Source organism: Podarcis liolepis (genome assembly GCF_965112155.1).
Source record: "Podarcis liolepis genome assembly, chromosome: 6".
Lineage (NCBI taxonomy): Eukaryota > Metazoa > Chordata > Lepidosauria > Squamata > Lacertidae > Podarcis > Podarcis liolepis.
The window spans coordinates 22,588,630-22,603,299 of record NC_139559.1 but is presented as its reverse complement, the minus strand read 5'-3'; the positions used below and the strand labels follow the sequence as shown (position 1 = coordinate 22,603,299).

General features: G+C 45.2%; 1 protein-coding gene across 2 annotated transcripts in view; it reads right to left on the bottom strand.

Annotated features, from left to right (window-relative positions):
• Positions 1–1,641: 1,641 nt before the first annotated feature.
• LOC310709040 (hepatocyte nuclear factor 4-alpha) overlaps positions 1,642–14,670 on the bottom strand; it is a 65,848-nt gene continuing 52,819 nt past the window's right edge. For both annotated transcript variants that reach the window (XM_083508154.1, XM_083508153.1), the window contains exons 5-10: positions 13,701–13,859; positions 11,440–11,527; positions 10,726–10,881; positions 9,539–9,775; positions 8,344–8,469; positions 1,642–7,754 (exon numbers count right to left, since the gene is read on the bottom strand). In XM_083508154.1, the coding sequence (XP_083364280.1) occupies positions 7,612–7,754; positions 8,344–8,469; positions 9,539–9,775; positions 10,726–10,881; positions 11,440–11,527; positions 13,701–13,859 (909 nt within the window). In that variant the 3' untranslated portion in view covers positions 1,642–7,611. The remainder of the gene's footprint in view (positions 7,755–8,343; positions 8,470–9,538; positions 9,776–10,725; positions 10,882–11,439; positions 11,528–13,700; positions 13,860–14,670) is intronic.

The window sequence follows — 14,670 nt, the reverse complement described above, 5'->3', positions numbered from 1 at the left end:
GTCCCACAAGACAGCTGCTTCTGTCTCAGCCATGCAAGTACAGACGTCCTTGGAAAGGGGCACTATCTCATCACATTTATATCCCACTTCTCTTCAAGCGAGCTGAAGGTAGCATGCTAGGAGGCTTTCCAGGCGATCTGATCTAGGCCCAGGCCATCTGCCGAGCCCAGTCAATGCTTTTAGACATTTCCCTGGAGCCTCAAAGGTAGAACCCACCAATGTGTTCCAGGGTCTCAGCTTTAAGTGAAGAATAAAAATACAGTGGTACCTCGGGTTATGAACTTAATTCGTTCCGGAGGTCCGTTCTTAACCTGAAACTGATCTTAACCTGAGGTACCACTTTAGGTAATGGGGCTTCCCGCTGCCGCTGTGCCACAGCACGATTTCTGTTCTCATCCTGAGGTAAAGTTCTTAATCCGAGGTACTACTTCCTGGTTAGCGGAGTCTGTAACCCGAAGTGTTTGTAACCCAAGCTGTCTGTAACCTGAGGTACCACTGTATCTTGTCACACCAAGAACCCTCCTAGGTTGCCCAGGTCTAAGAAACAACAGAGGCGAGACTGGCCCTACCGTTAAACAGAGCGAGGGGGCTGCCTCAGGCGGCAGACACTGGGGAGTGGCCACAAAGTGTTGGGAGGACGCAGCTGTGTGTGCTGTGCATGGCCCTTGCCTGCTGCCCTTGGGTGCAGTGGAGGATGCTGCCCTGATGCAACATACAGAAGAGCTGCCATCTAGTGCTTTGTCTCAAGCAGGAAAATGCCTGAGCAAATGCATGATCGATCCATGAAAGGGAGAGAAAAGGGAAATGTCCCTTCTAAGAGGGCTATGGTTTATGGAGGTGTATTCAAGAGGGGGTTTGGGGGGGGAACTGTTCCCTTATTTAATTGTGGGAGCACCGCTTTCTTCAGAACCAATCAATCTTCCTATAATTTTTGTGCACTTATCCTGAGCTCACAGGCTGCACCTCTGGTATTTTGTAGCCTTTTAGCAACACTGCATCCTTACACATACAGATTGACCTGGGAACAAAGCCTGTTGAACCAAATGGAACTTGCTTCTGAGTAGACAGGTATACGATTGTATGTTCAAGATCTGTTTGTCTGTCTATCAATAGCTACGTGTCTCTTGTCTTTCTGGTCTAAATCCACTGATTTACTCAGACCTTCCAAGTGTCTAAATTTTCCAGGGGCAGTCCCGGATTTACAGAAGCAGCCCCGGTTTCTAATTTGATCCTGGAACAGTTTGCTTTTCCTTAGGCTGTCCCTGTTTTCATCACAGAAATGTTGGAGGGTATGGTGTTTTGCAACCCTCTAGCCAAGGAGATAAGTAACTACAAATTTAGAAGACATCTGAAGGTAGCCCTGTATAGGGAAGTTTTTTTTTAATGTTTAATGTTTTATGTTTCTATATATGTTGGAAGCCGCTCAGAGTGGCTGGGGCAACCCAGTCAGATGGGTGGGGTATAAATAAAAAATATTATAAATCTTAATATTATTATTAAATAGGATGTCCCTATTTTCATAGGAGAAATGTTGGAGGATATGTTTGCTTACTGCACTCCATTGGCTCACAATTTGGGGGGGGGGTGCGTGGGAGAGGCAGGGAATCAATGTACAAAGTTTCATGTTACGGCACCTATCTGTGAAAGGTTAGAAAACATTTTGTATTTATTTTTCTTTAAAACACTAATAAAAGAAATACAGCTCTCTCTTTTCCATTGGAAGGCAGTAGTCAACAAACATTAATGTACCATACTAAAAGATTTCTGGCATGTAGTAAATCTACACCCCAAATACCTTCTTCCAACTATCCCTACATGTAGGAAATGTTGTTGCAGCTGGAAAAACAATCCTGTAATTTACACTATTCACATTCAATTTTGCAATTACACATAATCAATATGATTTACACAATAATTTAGGGGGGGATGATTTGACCCATCATTACAATAAATTACATAGCACAACACAGTCGTGTCTGGCAAACATTAGAATACTTTGACACCCAAGGTCTGCTGGCAGGGTGTTTATTTTTGCATATGAAGGTAAGGGACTAATCCCTAAGCAGGTGTAAATGAGATGACCTCAGTTAATATCCATTGGTCCATTTATTCCAGTCAAGGATCCTGCTTGAGGCCTTTTTTTTTTTTTTTGGCAGTTAGAACTATTCTTACAAGGAGACAACTCCACAGAATTCGCAAAACAGCTAATATTTTCCCCGAACTATAATTCCAGTTCTTGAATTCAAAGGGATGGCACTCACTTATTATCTACCTTCTACAGCAGTGTCTTTCCAACTGTTCCAAGGAACCCCACGATACTTTGACAAAAAAATATGCAGTGATGAACATAACTTCCATGAAAGAGGGATGGCAGCTTTGGTCATAGCTCAGTGGCTTGGGCACATGTTATGCAACCACACAGAGAGGTCTCAACTTCAATCTTTGGCACTGTCATCTTAAAGAATCTCAGAAGCAGCTGCAGCAGAAAAGCAACGTCATTAGTTCACCCCTTCTGATCTTTCCTTGTCCTGCACATCGGCGGTGGATATAGGGCATGTTCTCAATTCACATAGGGTGATAGGCACAATAAGGTCTAGTCTGTGGTGAGGAGTCTCCAACTGTTTATATCGGGGAGAAGGCCAGGAAAGAGTACACCTCCTCCCCCCCCCCCACAATTTTGCATGGAAGTACATTCAGCCATGGGTGCTACAGACCAACCCAGACATGGATGGATCAGTATCTATTAGGGTTTCAGCAAGAGAAAGTAGATAAGCACAGGACATCATTGGATAATGAATATTGAATTTGGACTCTGGGAAAGATTCAGAGTATCTGTACACTCAGGCTTTTTTCTCAGCTGGAACTTGCAGGAACTCAGTTCCGGCACCTCTCAGGTGGGCGCCATTGCCATTATAAGAGAAAAGGGGGGTGTTCATGGTGAGTTCCAGCACCTCTTTTTCTAGAAAAATAGCACTCTGTACATGTTTGGAGATGGTTATCCCAAGATAAACTTAACTCTGGTCTGCATGTACTCCAAGGAATCCAAATAAATTTCAGATACCCTTCCTTGCTAGCTGCCTTGGCTCCTAACCTTGAGCGGCATCATATCTGGTGCTGCAGAACGAGACTTTAATTATTCTGTTTCCATTAACTTTCTCTGGCTGGAACAGTTTCCAGCTGAGGACTCAGGACAGACAAGGACACGGAGTGCAGTCTATTCCCTGGTGCACCATGAGAGATGGAGAGAAAATGGAGGCTCTGGCACTGATATGCAGCCACACAGAACAGAAGTTAGAAAAACAGCTGAAGGAAGAAACTTAATCGTGGATGTTGAGAATAAGGCATTCAATAGAGGAGGCTTATCTGCCTGGCAGGCAGAAGTTCAACTGGTGAACTCCATACCACGTACAATGGTAAGGCAAAGAGCCTTCTCTGTGGTGGCACCTTCCTCACCTTGGAGATTAGGCAGGTACCAAGTGTCAGATGCTTCCAGCATGCTTTTAAAAGTCATTGATTTGCTCAGGCATTTCCAGACTATTATTGCCAGTTTTTAGATTTTAGCACCTTGTTCATCAAATTCAGAGATGACACCAAACTGAGAGGGGTAGCTAATGCTGCAGAAGACATAATCATAATTCAAAATAACCTTAACAGATTGGAGAACTGGGCTCAAGCTAACAAAATGAATTCCAATAGGGATCAATGCAAGGTTCTGCACTTAGGCAGGAAGAACCAGATATAGGATGGGGGACACCTGGCTTACTAGCAGTACGTGTGAAAAGGATCTAGGGGTCTTGGTGGACCACAAGCTTAACATGAGTCAACAGTGGGATGCAGCAGCAAAAAAAGCTAATGCTATTCTAGGCTCCATCAACAGAAGTATAGTGTTCAGATCAAGGGAAGTAATAGTCTGCCTTAGTCAGACCACACCTGGAATACTGTGTCCAATTCTGGGCACAATTTAAGAAGGATGTTGACAAGCTGGAACATGTGCAGAGGAGGGCAACTAAGATGATCAAGGGTCTGGAAACCAAGCCTTATGAGGAGCGCTTGAAGGAGCTGGGTATGTTTAGGTTAAGAGGAGACTGAGAGGAGATATGATAGCCAACTTCAAATATCTTAAGAGCTGTCACATGGAAGAGGGAACAAGCTTGTTTTCTCCTGCTCTGGGAGGTACGACTCGAACCAATGGCTTCAAGTTACAAGAAAGGATATTCCAGCTAAACACCAGGAAGAACTTTCTGGCAGTAAGAGCTGTTCAGCAGTGGAACGGTCTCCCCTGGAAAGTTGTGGACTCTCCATCCTTGGAGGTTTTCAAGCAGAGGTTGGATGGCCATGTGTCATGGATGCTTCAGGTGAGATTCCTGCATTGCAGGGGGTTGGACTAGATGACCCTTGGGGTCCCTTCCAACTCTACAGTTCTATGATATTATTTGACTGATATATTTTATTACTACGTTATCTTTTGTGGTTGTCAATTGCTTTGGTACTCTCTGGAGTGAAATACCATGAAGAAATAGTTCTATAAAATAAATATTTTCAGCAGCCACCCTGGGCCATTTCACATGAGTGTTTCTGAGATGGAACAACCACCACAAGCCACCAGTGTAGTATCTGCATGCACTAGTGTGTCCACCAGAACTTCCTATGGTGTTTTTGGAAGGCCTCAGTGAATATCCCCTCAAAAATCCAGGACACAAAGGACCGTTTGCTCTTCCTGCCTCTCCTACATCGAACACACACCATTAAACATGGCCACATTTCATTGGATGCCGGGACTAGTCACCCACCCTCCCACTTGTTTAAAATTAAGAGACTGCAAAGGACTTCCCTCTGTGTCAGAGTGTGGCAATGGCAGATGGAGGTGCAATTTTTCCATTGATGGGGCAGGGACAACATCACATTACTTTGTGGCTCTGCCTCTTTTTCTGTTCTTTTAGCTGTGGGTGCCACTTTGTGTGACATTTCACACCCTTGTGAATTTTGCAATCAGCACCCACAGCGCTTTCTCAAAATTCCCAGTGTGCTCACTGGCACCAAAAGGCTGGCAACTCTTAAGTTTCCTTTAACAAATTTGTAATCTCACCCTATAGTTTACCACATAAACACTGGGCAGGGGAAGTCACCTCATAGGGATTCTTGCATCTCTGAAATTGTCCTATGGGTGAGGCCTGCCTTCTCCAAGAAACAGGTAATTTTACTCATCAGAGAAGAATTCAACTATTGTTATGCTTATCCTGAGATAAAAGAGGCAAATCACGAGCCCCTGATCTTTTCAGTAGCCTTTGATTCTCTTTAACTTCAGTTTCTTACTTGCTCCTTGAATGTGCTAAATGAATCAGTCTGAGCAAAAATCAGGGCTTCTTAACTGAGAATAACTGATGGTGTAAACATGCCCCTGGGGTGTGGTTCAGTGTGCAGATAATGACATTTCTCAGCTGTGTTTTAAATGCCAAGGAAATTCCACAGTAGTCAACATACAGTGGTACCTCAGGTTAAGAACTTAATTCGTTCTAGAGGTCTGTTCTTAACCTGAAACTGTTCTTAACCTCAGGTACCACTTTAGCTAATGGGGCCTCCTGCTGCCATGCAATTTCTGTTCTCATCCTGAAGCAAAGTTCTTAACCCAAGGTACTATTTCTGGGTTAGCAGAGTCTGTAACCTGAAGCACCTGTAACCTGAAGCGTCTGTAACCCGAGGTACCACTGTATATCACATGTGATGTTGGCGTGACTTTGGCCTAACTGCTTAGATTGAATTAAAAAATTATCCTCACACAGAACGAGTCTAAGCCCTCATGCTTGCTGAGGTAAAATTTTAAAATGGGAAAGTAAGTTAATTTCCTTTTGACATCTCATCGGATCTACGGCATTTTTAAAAGATTGTCTGCTGCATATTCATTGGAATGAGGTCCCCAATCCTTCTGTTGAGGGGAGGATCGATGACTCAGTGGCAGAGCACATGCCTTGCATTCAGAGGGTCTCAGGTCCAATTCCCAACATCTCTAATTAAAAGGGTCTCTAGCTGTGGGATTGGGAAGGATGTCTGCATCAGGCTTGCAGCATAATACTAGGCTGGAGAGGCCGATGGTCTGACTCTGTATACGGCAGTCTATGTTGCGTTCCTATGAGCTGCCACACACAGGGGGTGCATCAAGATGGCTGCCACTCACAACTGGGAATACTACCCAAGGGGCACAGCAGCAAGGGCTTAAGATCAGGTAGAAACTTTGCATCTAGAGGAGATGGTTTGCATCACAGTGCAGTCTGCGTGAATTCTGGCAAAAAGTGCACTTGGCCCATGCAGCCCTGGCTTATCAACCTCCTTGGCAGCGCCTAGGCCTAGGAGAAAGGTTTGCTAGTGCAAGCCCTGAACCTGCGTCACCTTCAGATCTTCCCCTCATTTGTTCTCCATAATTCCCAACAACGTAGCACCTGGAATCATTATGAATAGGGACGAGAAATGGACGAGACCGGTAGTGGGTCGCTTGATTAGGAGATTCACTGAAGCAGAGGAATCTGGCATCATTAATGCAACTGAATTATCTCTTGAATGAAGGATGACATTGAAATCGACATTTGTGTAGCACTTCCACATACAGGCATCCCCTCAAATAAAGGGACCCTTGGCACTGTTGCAGCAAGAAGGCAAATCTCACAGTCTCAACAAGGACTAGACAAATTCAAGGAGGACTACTTTATCAGACATGGGACCTCCATGTGCAGAGACAATGCGCATGAGTAGCAAGTGAGGAAAAGAAGAGCATAGCCAAGAGAAGACCATCCACTTTCATGCGTCACTTGTGAGTCCAAGAGGCATCTGGCTGACTGCTGTTTGAAGGAGAGAATGCTGGACTGGATGGATCTTGGTCTGATCCAGCAAGCCAATGCTTTGTTCAAACAAGCTGCTACTTCCTCATAGAAATCACCAGTCACCAGGTGGAAAAAGCACCACCAACTACTTTGGCCACTGAATTTTGTTTATTTCTGAAGATCACTGGAAGCATCTAGTCCTGGCTTCTGCTTCTGCTACTGCCCCAGGCAGTGGAACTGTGGAGAAGGCAATGAAGAGGCTGTACTTCTGCAACATCCGGGTCAAACTTTCTGCCTCTTCCGTAGTGTGGGCCACCATGCCTGCTTGGGATTGTCACGAGAGGGCTTGCAGCTATTTAGAGATCTTGCAGTGAAAGTGTTCACCCCTCCCTTTCATTCGGATGCCATTTTTTAAATAAAAAAAGTTAAGATTTGAAGTGAAATAAACACAATAACATTGTGTAACTCAGTGGCAGTGATGAAACAAGCATGTCAGTGCAATAGTCAGCTACGTATCTGAAATTTGGGATCTGGCTCTATAGGATAAAGACTTCCACCAAGGCTAGTTCATTCATTCTGCAATGCTCGGGTGCAGATGTTCTCCACAGCCACATGAAGAGTCAGCTTTGGGAAGATGGCTTTCTCCCCATCCAATTTCCAAATAACAATTTGATGCGTTTGTGCCCTGGGATGCCTCTGTGAATATTCAGCCTCCAGAGTGATCAAAACAGGAATGAGAAAGGGTTTGTCTCCCTCATCATGGTCTTTGTGGCATCTGATACATTCATTGGGTTGGATGCTAGATGACCTCTTGCTTTGTGATGGCGGGTTGAGGGATTGAACTAGGCTGCTTGGCCACAGTTGCAATGGCCCCAGGAAGCAGTTTGTATTGTTCAGCTCCTGAGCCAGCGGGTGGGGAAGGCTGGGGAGTTTCAGGAGTGGCTGTTGAAAGAAAAAAATTGATGTTTTATATTATATATAAAAGGCATTGTACAGGATCATATAGAGTATAAAGAATCACATCAAAAGAAGGTTAACAGTGCAACCCAATGCATGTTTACTTAGAGGTAAATCCTACCGGGTTCAATAGCCTTTTCAAAAGTCTTTTCTTTACTTTTGATTAGATGTACATGCCAAATGTTGTTATGTACTTGTGCACTCAGGCAACCTCTTTAAAAGTGGGAAAATAAAACATTACTCCCTTCTGCTCTTGTCCCATCAATATTAGAAGGCTTTTCTTTTAAATATTTCTTCTTATTCAAAGGATGTGTGTTCTCCCTCTTCACATACTCATGTAATCATGTACACCATCCTATGGGGTTTTATTGTGTTTTCTTAAAAGTCTGACTGAGGCTCCTTCCTCTTCCTTTCTTACTGGTGTTGGGGAGAGCAGAGCATTATGGGAGATGTTGCTCCCAGTACTCTAGCAAACTGACAAATCTGCATCCTAGCTCCACTTACTCGGTTTACCATGACCCAGAACACAAACGGCACGCCTAGAGAGCTGGTTCTCTTGTGCAGGAATACTCACACAGCTGCCCGTTGTGCATCTGAGCAGGCATTGTGTTGGCCACAATCACGTTCGTCCCCAGGTTCTCCTGGATCAGGTGTGGGTGAAGAGCATGGTGATGAGCGTGAGGTGTGTCACTCGATGACCCTAAATTATATATATATTATTCTAAGTATTGCATAATAAATGGATATAGTTCTTTTTTAAAAAATAAATAAATAAAAATGCAGTAAAATGGTTACATGCAAAATTGGATGAAACAGAGAATGCAGCGCAAAGCTATACATAGTGTAACGATACCAGTTCCAAAGCGGCCCAAAAAACCAACAACCCAGCCAGTTTAATTGATTAAAAACCTGAGAAAATAATATAGGGTTTTTTTTAACCACCTGACTACAGTGGTACCTCAGGTTAAGAACTTAATTCGTTCTGGAGGTCTGTTGTTAACCTGAAACTGTTCTTAACCTGAGACACCACTTTAGCTAATGGGGCCTCCCGCTGCCACCGCGCCGCCACTATGTGATTTCTGTTCTCATCCTGAAGCAAAGTACTTTTTCTCGGTTAGCAGAGTCTGTAACCTGAAGCATCTGTAACCTGAAGCATCTGTAACCCAAGGTACCACTGTATATTATATGAAGCAGGCACCAGGCAAATGTCACTTTACATGTTGTGAAAACACTGGCAGTCTGTACAGGTTCTCCACAGACAGGTCTGTGAGGCTCGTGGGAGAGCTTTGATTTGGTGGGAGATTGTGACCTCTGAAATGGAGACTCAGCAGATGAGGGTTGCTTAACCTGTCTATCCCCTCTACTGCTATTCCCCTGCAACTTCTCGCTGACTTTGTTTTGAATCATGTCCACCTTCAGCTGTTTGGCAGACCCAGTTCCCTACAGTACATCCAGCTTCTTCCTAACTGAGTTAAATGCACAGGATCCCTGTCCTAAATGGAATTGGGCAACACAAAATGCTTGGATTTTCCAAAGAACCTGAAGCCTGTTAAGGAGAGGTCCAGTAAGCATATCAGGATGAATGCTTGTTGTCATATAACGGCCTCATAAATCGATCGCGACCAGTGCTCTATAAAAACCGGACGTATAACCACCATGTAAGTTTTGTGTATGCTAATCAGGATAGAGGCTGAATAAGATGGTCGTCTGGAGGAGCCCCCGAAATTCAGTAGGTAAAAAACTCCACTTCCTGTAGGGTCAACACTCACCTCCTAGCAGCATCTCCTGCAGAAGGTTGTCGATCTTGGCCATGCCAAAGAGCTTGACAAACTGGATCTGCTCAATCATCTGCCAAGTGATGCTCTGGAGGGTGGGCAGGAGGAGGAGGAGTTCCCCAAAGCGTCCCCGTGAATCATACTGCCGGTCATTGATGTAGTCCTCCAGGCTAACTTGAACTTGGTACCGCATTCGCTTGATCTTGATGGGGTCGCTCAGCCCTTTAGCATCTGGGGGAAACCGTAGGAAATTACAGACTATGGCATTTCTCAAGAAAGATGCGGTTTCAAGTGGGCCAGTCTGGGTGGTCTCCTGAAGCACTTGGTTCCTTACTTTGCTCAAACTCCTTTGTTAGGCACTGGGGAAGGTGTGGCAGTTTCATTCTCCTCATCCTGCACTAACACAGACTTTGCATGAGTTCCGATTGTGTAAGAGCAAATAGAGGGACGCTGTGACAACTCCGGCTTATGAAACAGGGTGAACAAATGCAACACAGGACACAGGACACCTGTGCCTCAACTAGTTGTCTATCATCCTTACCTAGTCCCATTTTAGAGCCATCCAAGATGGCAGCCATCACTACATAGTCCAGATTTTAACTATATGTTGTGTGAAGAATTATTTCCTTTTGCCTGTCCTGAATTTCTCCCATTCAGCTTCGCCAGATGTTCTAGGAGAAAAAACACACCTCTCTATTCGCTTTCTCTACTTCCCTCACCTGCACTCATGTTGTTGGGAACCTTACTGAATGGTTCTTTTTCGTGAATAAACATTATAGGAGGAACTTGGCCACGAGGAAGGGCATTGCTAGACAATACAGTCCTATATTCTGCGGAAAGGTAAAGAAAAAGGGGCCCCTGACCATTAGGTCCAGTCGTGACCGACTCTGGGGTTGTGGCGCTCATCTCGCTTTACTGGCCGAGGGAGCCGGCGTATAGTGAGCCGGAAGCAGAGCATGGAAACCTATGAGGGTACCTATTTATCTACTTGCACTTTGATGTGCTTTCGAACTGCTAGGTTGGCAGGAGCAGGGACCGAGCAACGGGAGCTCGCGGAACCTTAATTTAAATTTTGTTCCCCACACATTGTAGAAAAGCAATTCCTCAGCCATGTTAAAGGGGTTGGGGCATGGAAGCAGCCTCAGATGCCCCTTCCAAGTTGCTGAAAAATCAGCACCTACCTGGATCAAAGAAGATGATGGCTTTCAAACATGCGTATTCGTTTTCGTCAATCTGCAGCTCTTGGAAGGTGAGCACTAGCTCATCCAGGATGCGTACAGCCACACGGCTGATCTCCAGCAACTCCGGACAATTACGGGGGATTATGTGGTCATTTCCTGCAGGAGAATTGTTTGTTTTAATTAAAACCCCTTGCACCTTTGTGTACAGTAGGCTAGTTTCCACACACACATCCAAGCAAGCAAGAAGCATTATCAGAGTTCAATGACACATTCCTGCCTGGCAAAAACACCCAAGGGGGCGGTACAAAACAGGGCTGGTGCGGGGTGTGACTCAGGAGGGTTTGTGGCCTGGGGAAGAATCCCAGGGGCCAAACAGAGAGAGCATTTGCCCCCTGAAACTGAGGTTTCCCACCCCTGCGGTAGGTGACAAAGAAACCTGGCAGATTACCGTATTTTTCCATGTATAAGACTATATTTCCCCCCTAAATTTTTGAAGTTTAAAGTAAGGAGTCGTCTTATACACAGACAGTGCATTTTCTTAATTTTGAGTCCCAAAACTCAAAACCCGTCTTATACACGGGGGCATGTTATCCATGGAAAAATACAGTACATTGCCTGCTTCCTTCCAAACCCCCACGCTGAAAAAAAGCAATACAATACAGTATTTTTAACAGGAGGATATGGGAGGCATGTTGTTATACGATGCACTTTTACCTAGGAGTAAGATGTCTTTGTACACCATTGACCTCTTGGCGGCTCCCAGTAGCAGGTGCTCCCCTGCATGGGCCCGTAGCAAAGCCACCTGGAGGAACAAAGGCCTATTATTAGAGGGGTGATGCAAGAGGAGGACAGATGGCAGGGCAGAGGGAGACAGAGAGATGATCACCTACAGAAGAAGAGCGCAGAAATTGCAGCTTGCTGAACTACTCCTTTGAAGACCACATGATTGAAAGGATCACAATATAAGCCAGGCATCTAACGTCATGACCCATAAGGGAATTTGTTTTCTATCGGCGGGAACACGACACGGAGGAATAGCAATTCCTGTGGAACTTGCACATGCACAGCTCTCCCCAGAGAAGGGGATCAATGAAGTCTTCTTAGCTCCTTCCCCTTTCTCTTCTGATGTTTGCCTACACAAGCATCCCAGGCATCACTTACAACAGTAGGCTGGTGAGCACTTCCTATAAATTCCCATATGGGAAGTACTCACCCTTCTGTTTTTCAGGAACTGGCACAGTATGTCTCATGTTCAACAGGATATGGGGGGGGGGGAACCTCTAAATTGCTTGGTAACGTGGCCTGATCTTTCATCAGCTTCTGGGGACTAGTTGTTGTTGGCACCCGTCTGTGTCAGGCAATGGAGTGCACCTCCAGGGGTGAAGTCAATCCGCTGCATTAGCAGCACTTATGTGCCCTCCCCTGGGCGTAAGCCTGGGCAGTGTCTATGGAGATCCTAGGCTGCCCAGATGACAAGACACCCACACCCCACCTCACTGATATGGTCCAAAGGAAAGCAGAGCAATACGTTTGGCACCAGCTTGGCTGCTGGAGTTGCCAGAAGGAGGCGCACAAGGCGCCATCCAACCGTCTTACGGACTCTACTTCGGATTTGTGTAGGGCTTACTCCTTAGCCTTTTCTTCTGCCGGAGATATCCCGCAAGGCAGTGGAGGTTGAAGACTAACATAACAATGATATATAGCCACCTTCCTCACTCAGTGCTAGGATGTTTGGGGACCAGAGTTCTCAGAGCAGCCATACTGGTTGGAACAAAGGCCCCCGGAACAGAGCAGCAGGCAGATGCGTAAGTGAGAGGTGCTCAACCACCCCCTTTGCAAGCTTGTTCCCAGGGTCCAGGGAGCCTGAGCCTATTGCAGAGGGGGAAAGAATGCTCTGTTGAGCCCTACGCTGATCCTACGCTGAGGGCACACATGTGCAAAGGTGAAGGTGGATTGCGCCTAGTTCATAAACAAGTAAAATAATGCTGGCCCTCCAATCCAGAGGTTGGGATCCAGCGACATTAGGGCTCTCTAAGGGAGCCATAAGGTCGCTCAAATGGCCACATGTTGGACTACTTTCCCCAAGTCTAGCATTGTAATTAATTTCTCTGCTGACTGTGGACATCTTGCTGTGATGAGCAACCCGTGGTTGTTGTTTTTCTCTTAAACCCTCTACTCTTGCTCTGTTGTTAATGATTGCATTCTGTCACTTTATGCCCTTCAGTGATCCTCAAGAATGTTCTGTATCTCCTGTCCCACTTCTGTTTTTTAAAAGAAGAAATCTGTGGAAACTAAGGTTAATACTAAGACGCAGTATGGCATGGATGCTTCTTAATGTCCAACCGGGACTTCAGCTGTGCAGCAAACAACCACTAAACATTAACCAAAGGATTTGGGAAAGGGTGTCTTTATAGGGATGGGCCCATCTGTATACACTGAACAAACATGAAGAAATATCTTGCGATGAAAGAGCTGAAGGAGAGAGGAGAGAGCGCTATTTTCTGGAGGTTTAGATCTCACCACAGGGAGGGAACGAACTTAAGGAAAGGAAATCTGTCCAAACAGAGTTCTGGTTTAAAGGTACCCTAATGTTAAAGGCACACAGCTTTCAAAACAAAATGGGAGCCCCTATCAACCCACTTTGCTCTGCTGTGCAACTGTAAATGCAGGCACTGCTGGCAGTAAGGAAGTAATCCTTGCAGGCCAAATACTCGACAATGTCTGCTTGCCTCACAGCTTGTTTGCTTCAGTCACTTTCAAGGGCTGATTCTGCATTAGTTCAGCTTCGATGTGCATGCAGCCCCCGTGAGTCATAGTTCATAAGTATTTTATCAACTTAGGTTGTACAATAGCTGCACCCTTTCCTGGACACGGATAACTCCACCACAGTCATTCACAATGGGCCTTGCACTGAATTATTAGAAATGGATCAGGAAAACCAACGTTTAGTTTCAGCTAGGATAAATAGGACTCACCTGATCATCCAGAGGAAGCTCACAGAAGGCCGGGATGTATTTGGCCCACTCCACTAGCACTAGCAACTGCTGCTTCATGGACTCGCAGACGTCTGCAATATTCGCGATCTTCTTCCCTCTGATATCACCATTGATCACTGAAATTGGTGACGATGATATCTGCAGGGGGGAGAAAGAGGTTTTACCTAACATTGCTCAGAGGGAGAGGGAGAGGTAAGCTGTAAGGAAGCTGCAAAAACGACGACAACATCATCATCATCAAAATCCATGCGGCAGATTTCTGTGAGAAACTGTAACACCTTTCTTTTTTGCTGTAGAATTTGCTATGCTTTTGCTGCAGAATTGCAAAGGCTCTTGCCCTCTAACCAAGGTCAAATCCATTCTCCATCAAATACCATGATCCACAAACAAGCTAGGTTTTAGATTTCCTCTCCCCCATCTCCCTATTTCTTCAAAGTACTCTGCTAGCTAGCCTTGTGGCCAGCAAATAAGAGATGGAAAGGTGGGATGAGGAAGCTGTGGCCTGCATGACCAATGATGACAGGTGGTTGAAGTTGAAGTCTAGCCATATCTGGAAGGTCACATCCCTGCTCTAATGCTAAACCCATTTAAACTGAAATGCCGCTGCATTAATCTGTTTGGGATTTGGCTCCAGTTGCAACATCTTAAAGCCAAATGTTCTTGGAGCACTTCTAGATGGTCCTAAAGGGAAGTTCACACAGGAATGTTTCTCAGTTGATGAGCACAGCACGGCATCCAGTGATGATGTGTATTGTGTTTGTGAAATGGCTGCTGAAGATTGCAGACAGAGCCTGCATAACATTTGTTTGCATCACTGAAACACAATGCTTCCCAGCAGAGGCAGTTCACATTCAGCAGGGAACCAGTTGAGCCATAACTGCTACAGTGATGAGCTATAAAGTCATGCACTTGATGTACAGATCTGCTTTTATGATGGGAACCAGAAGTG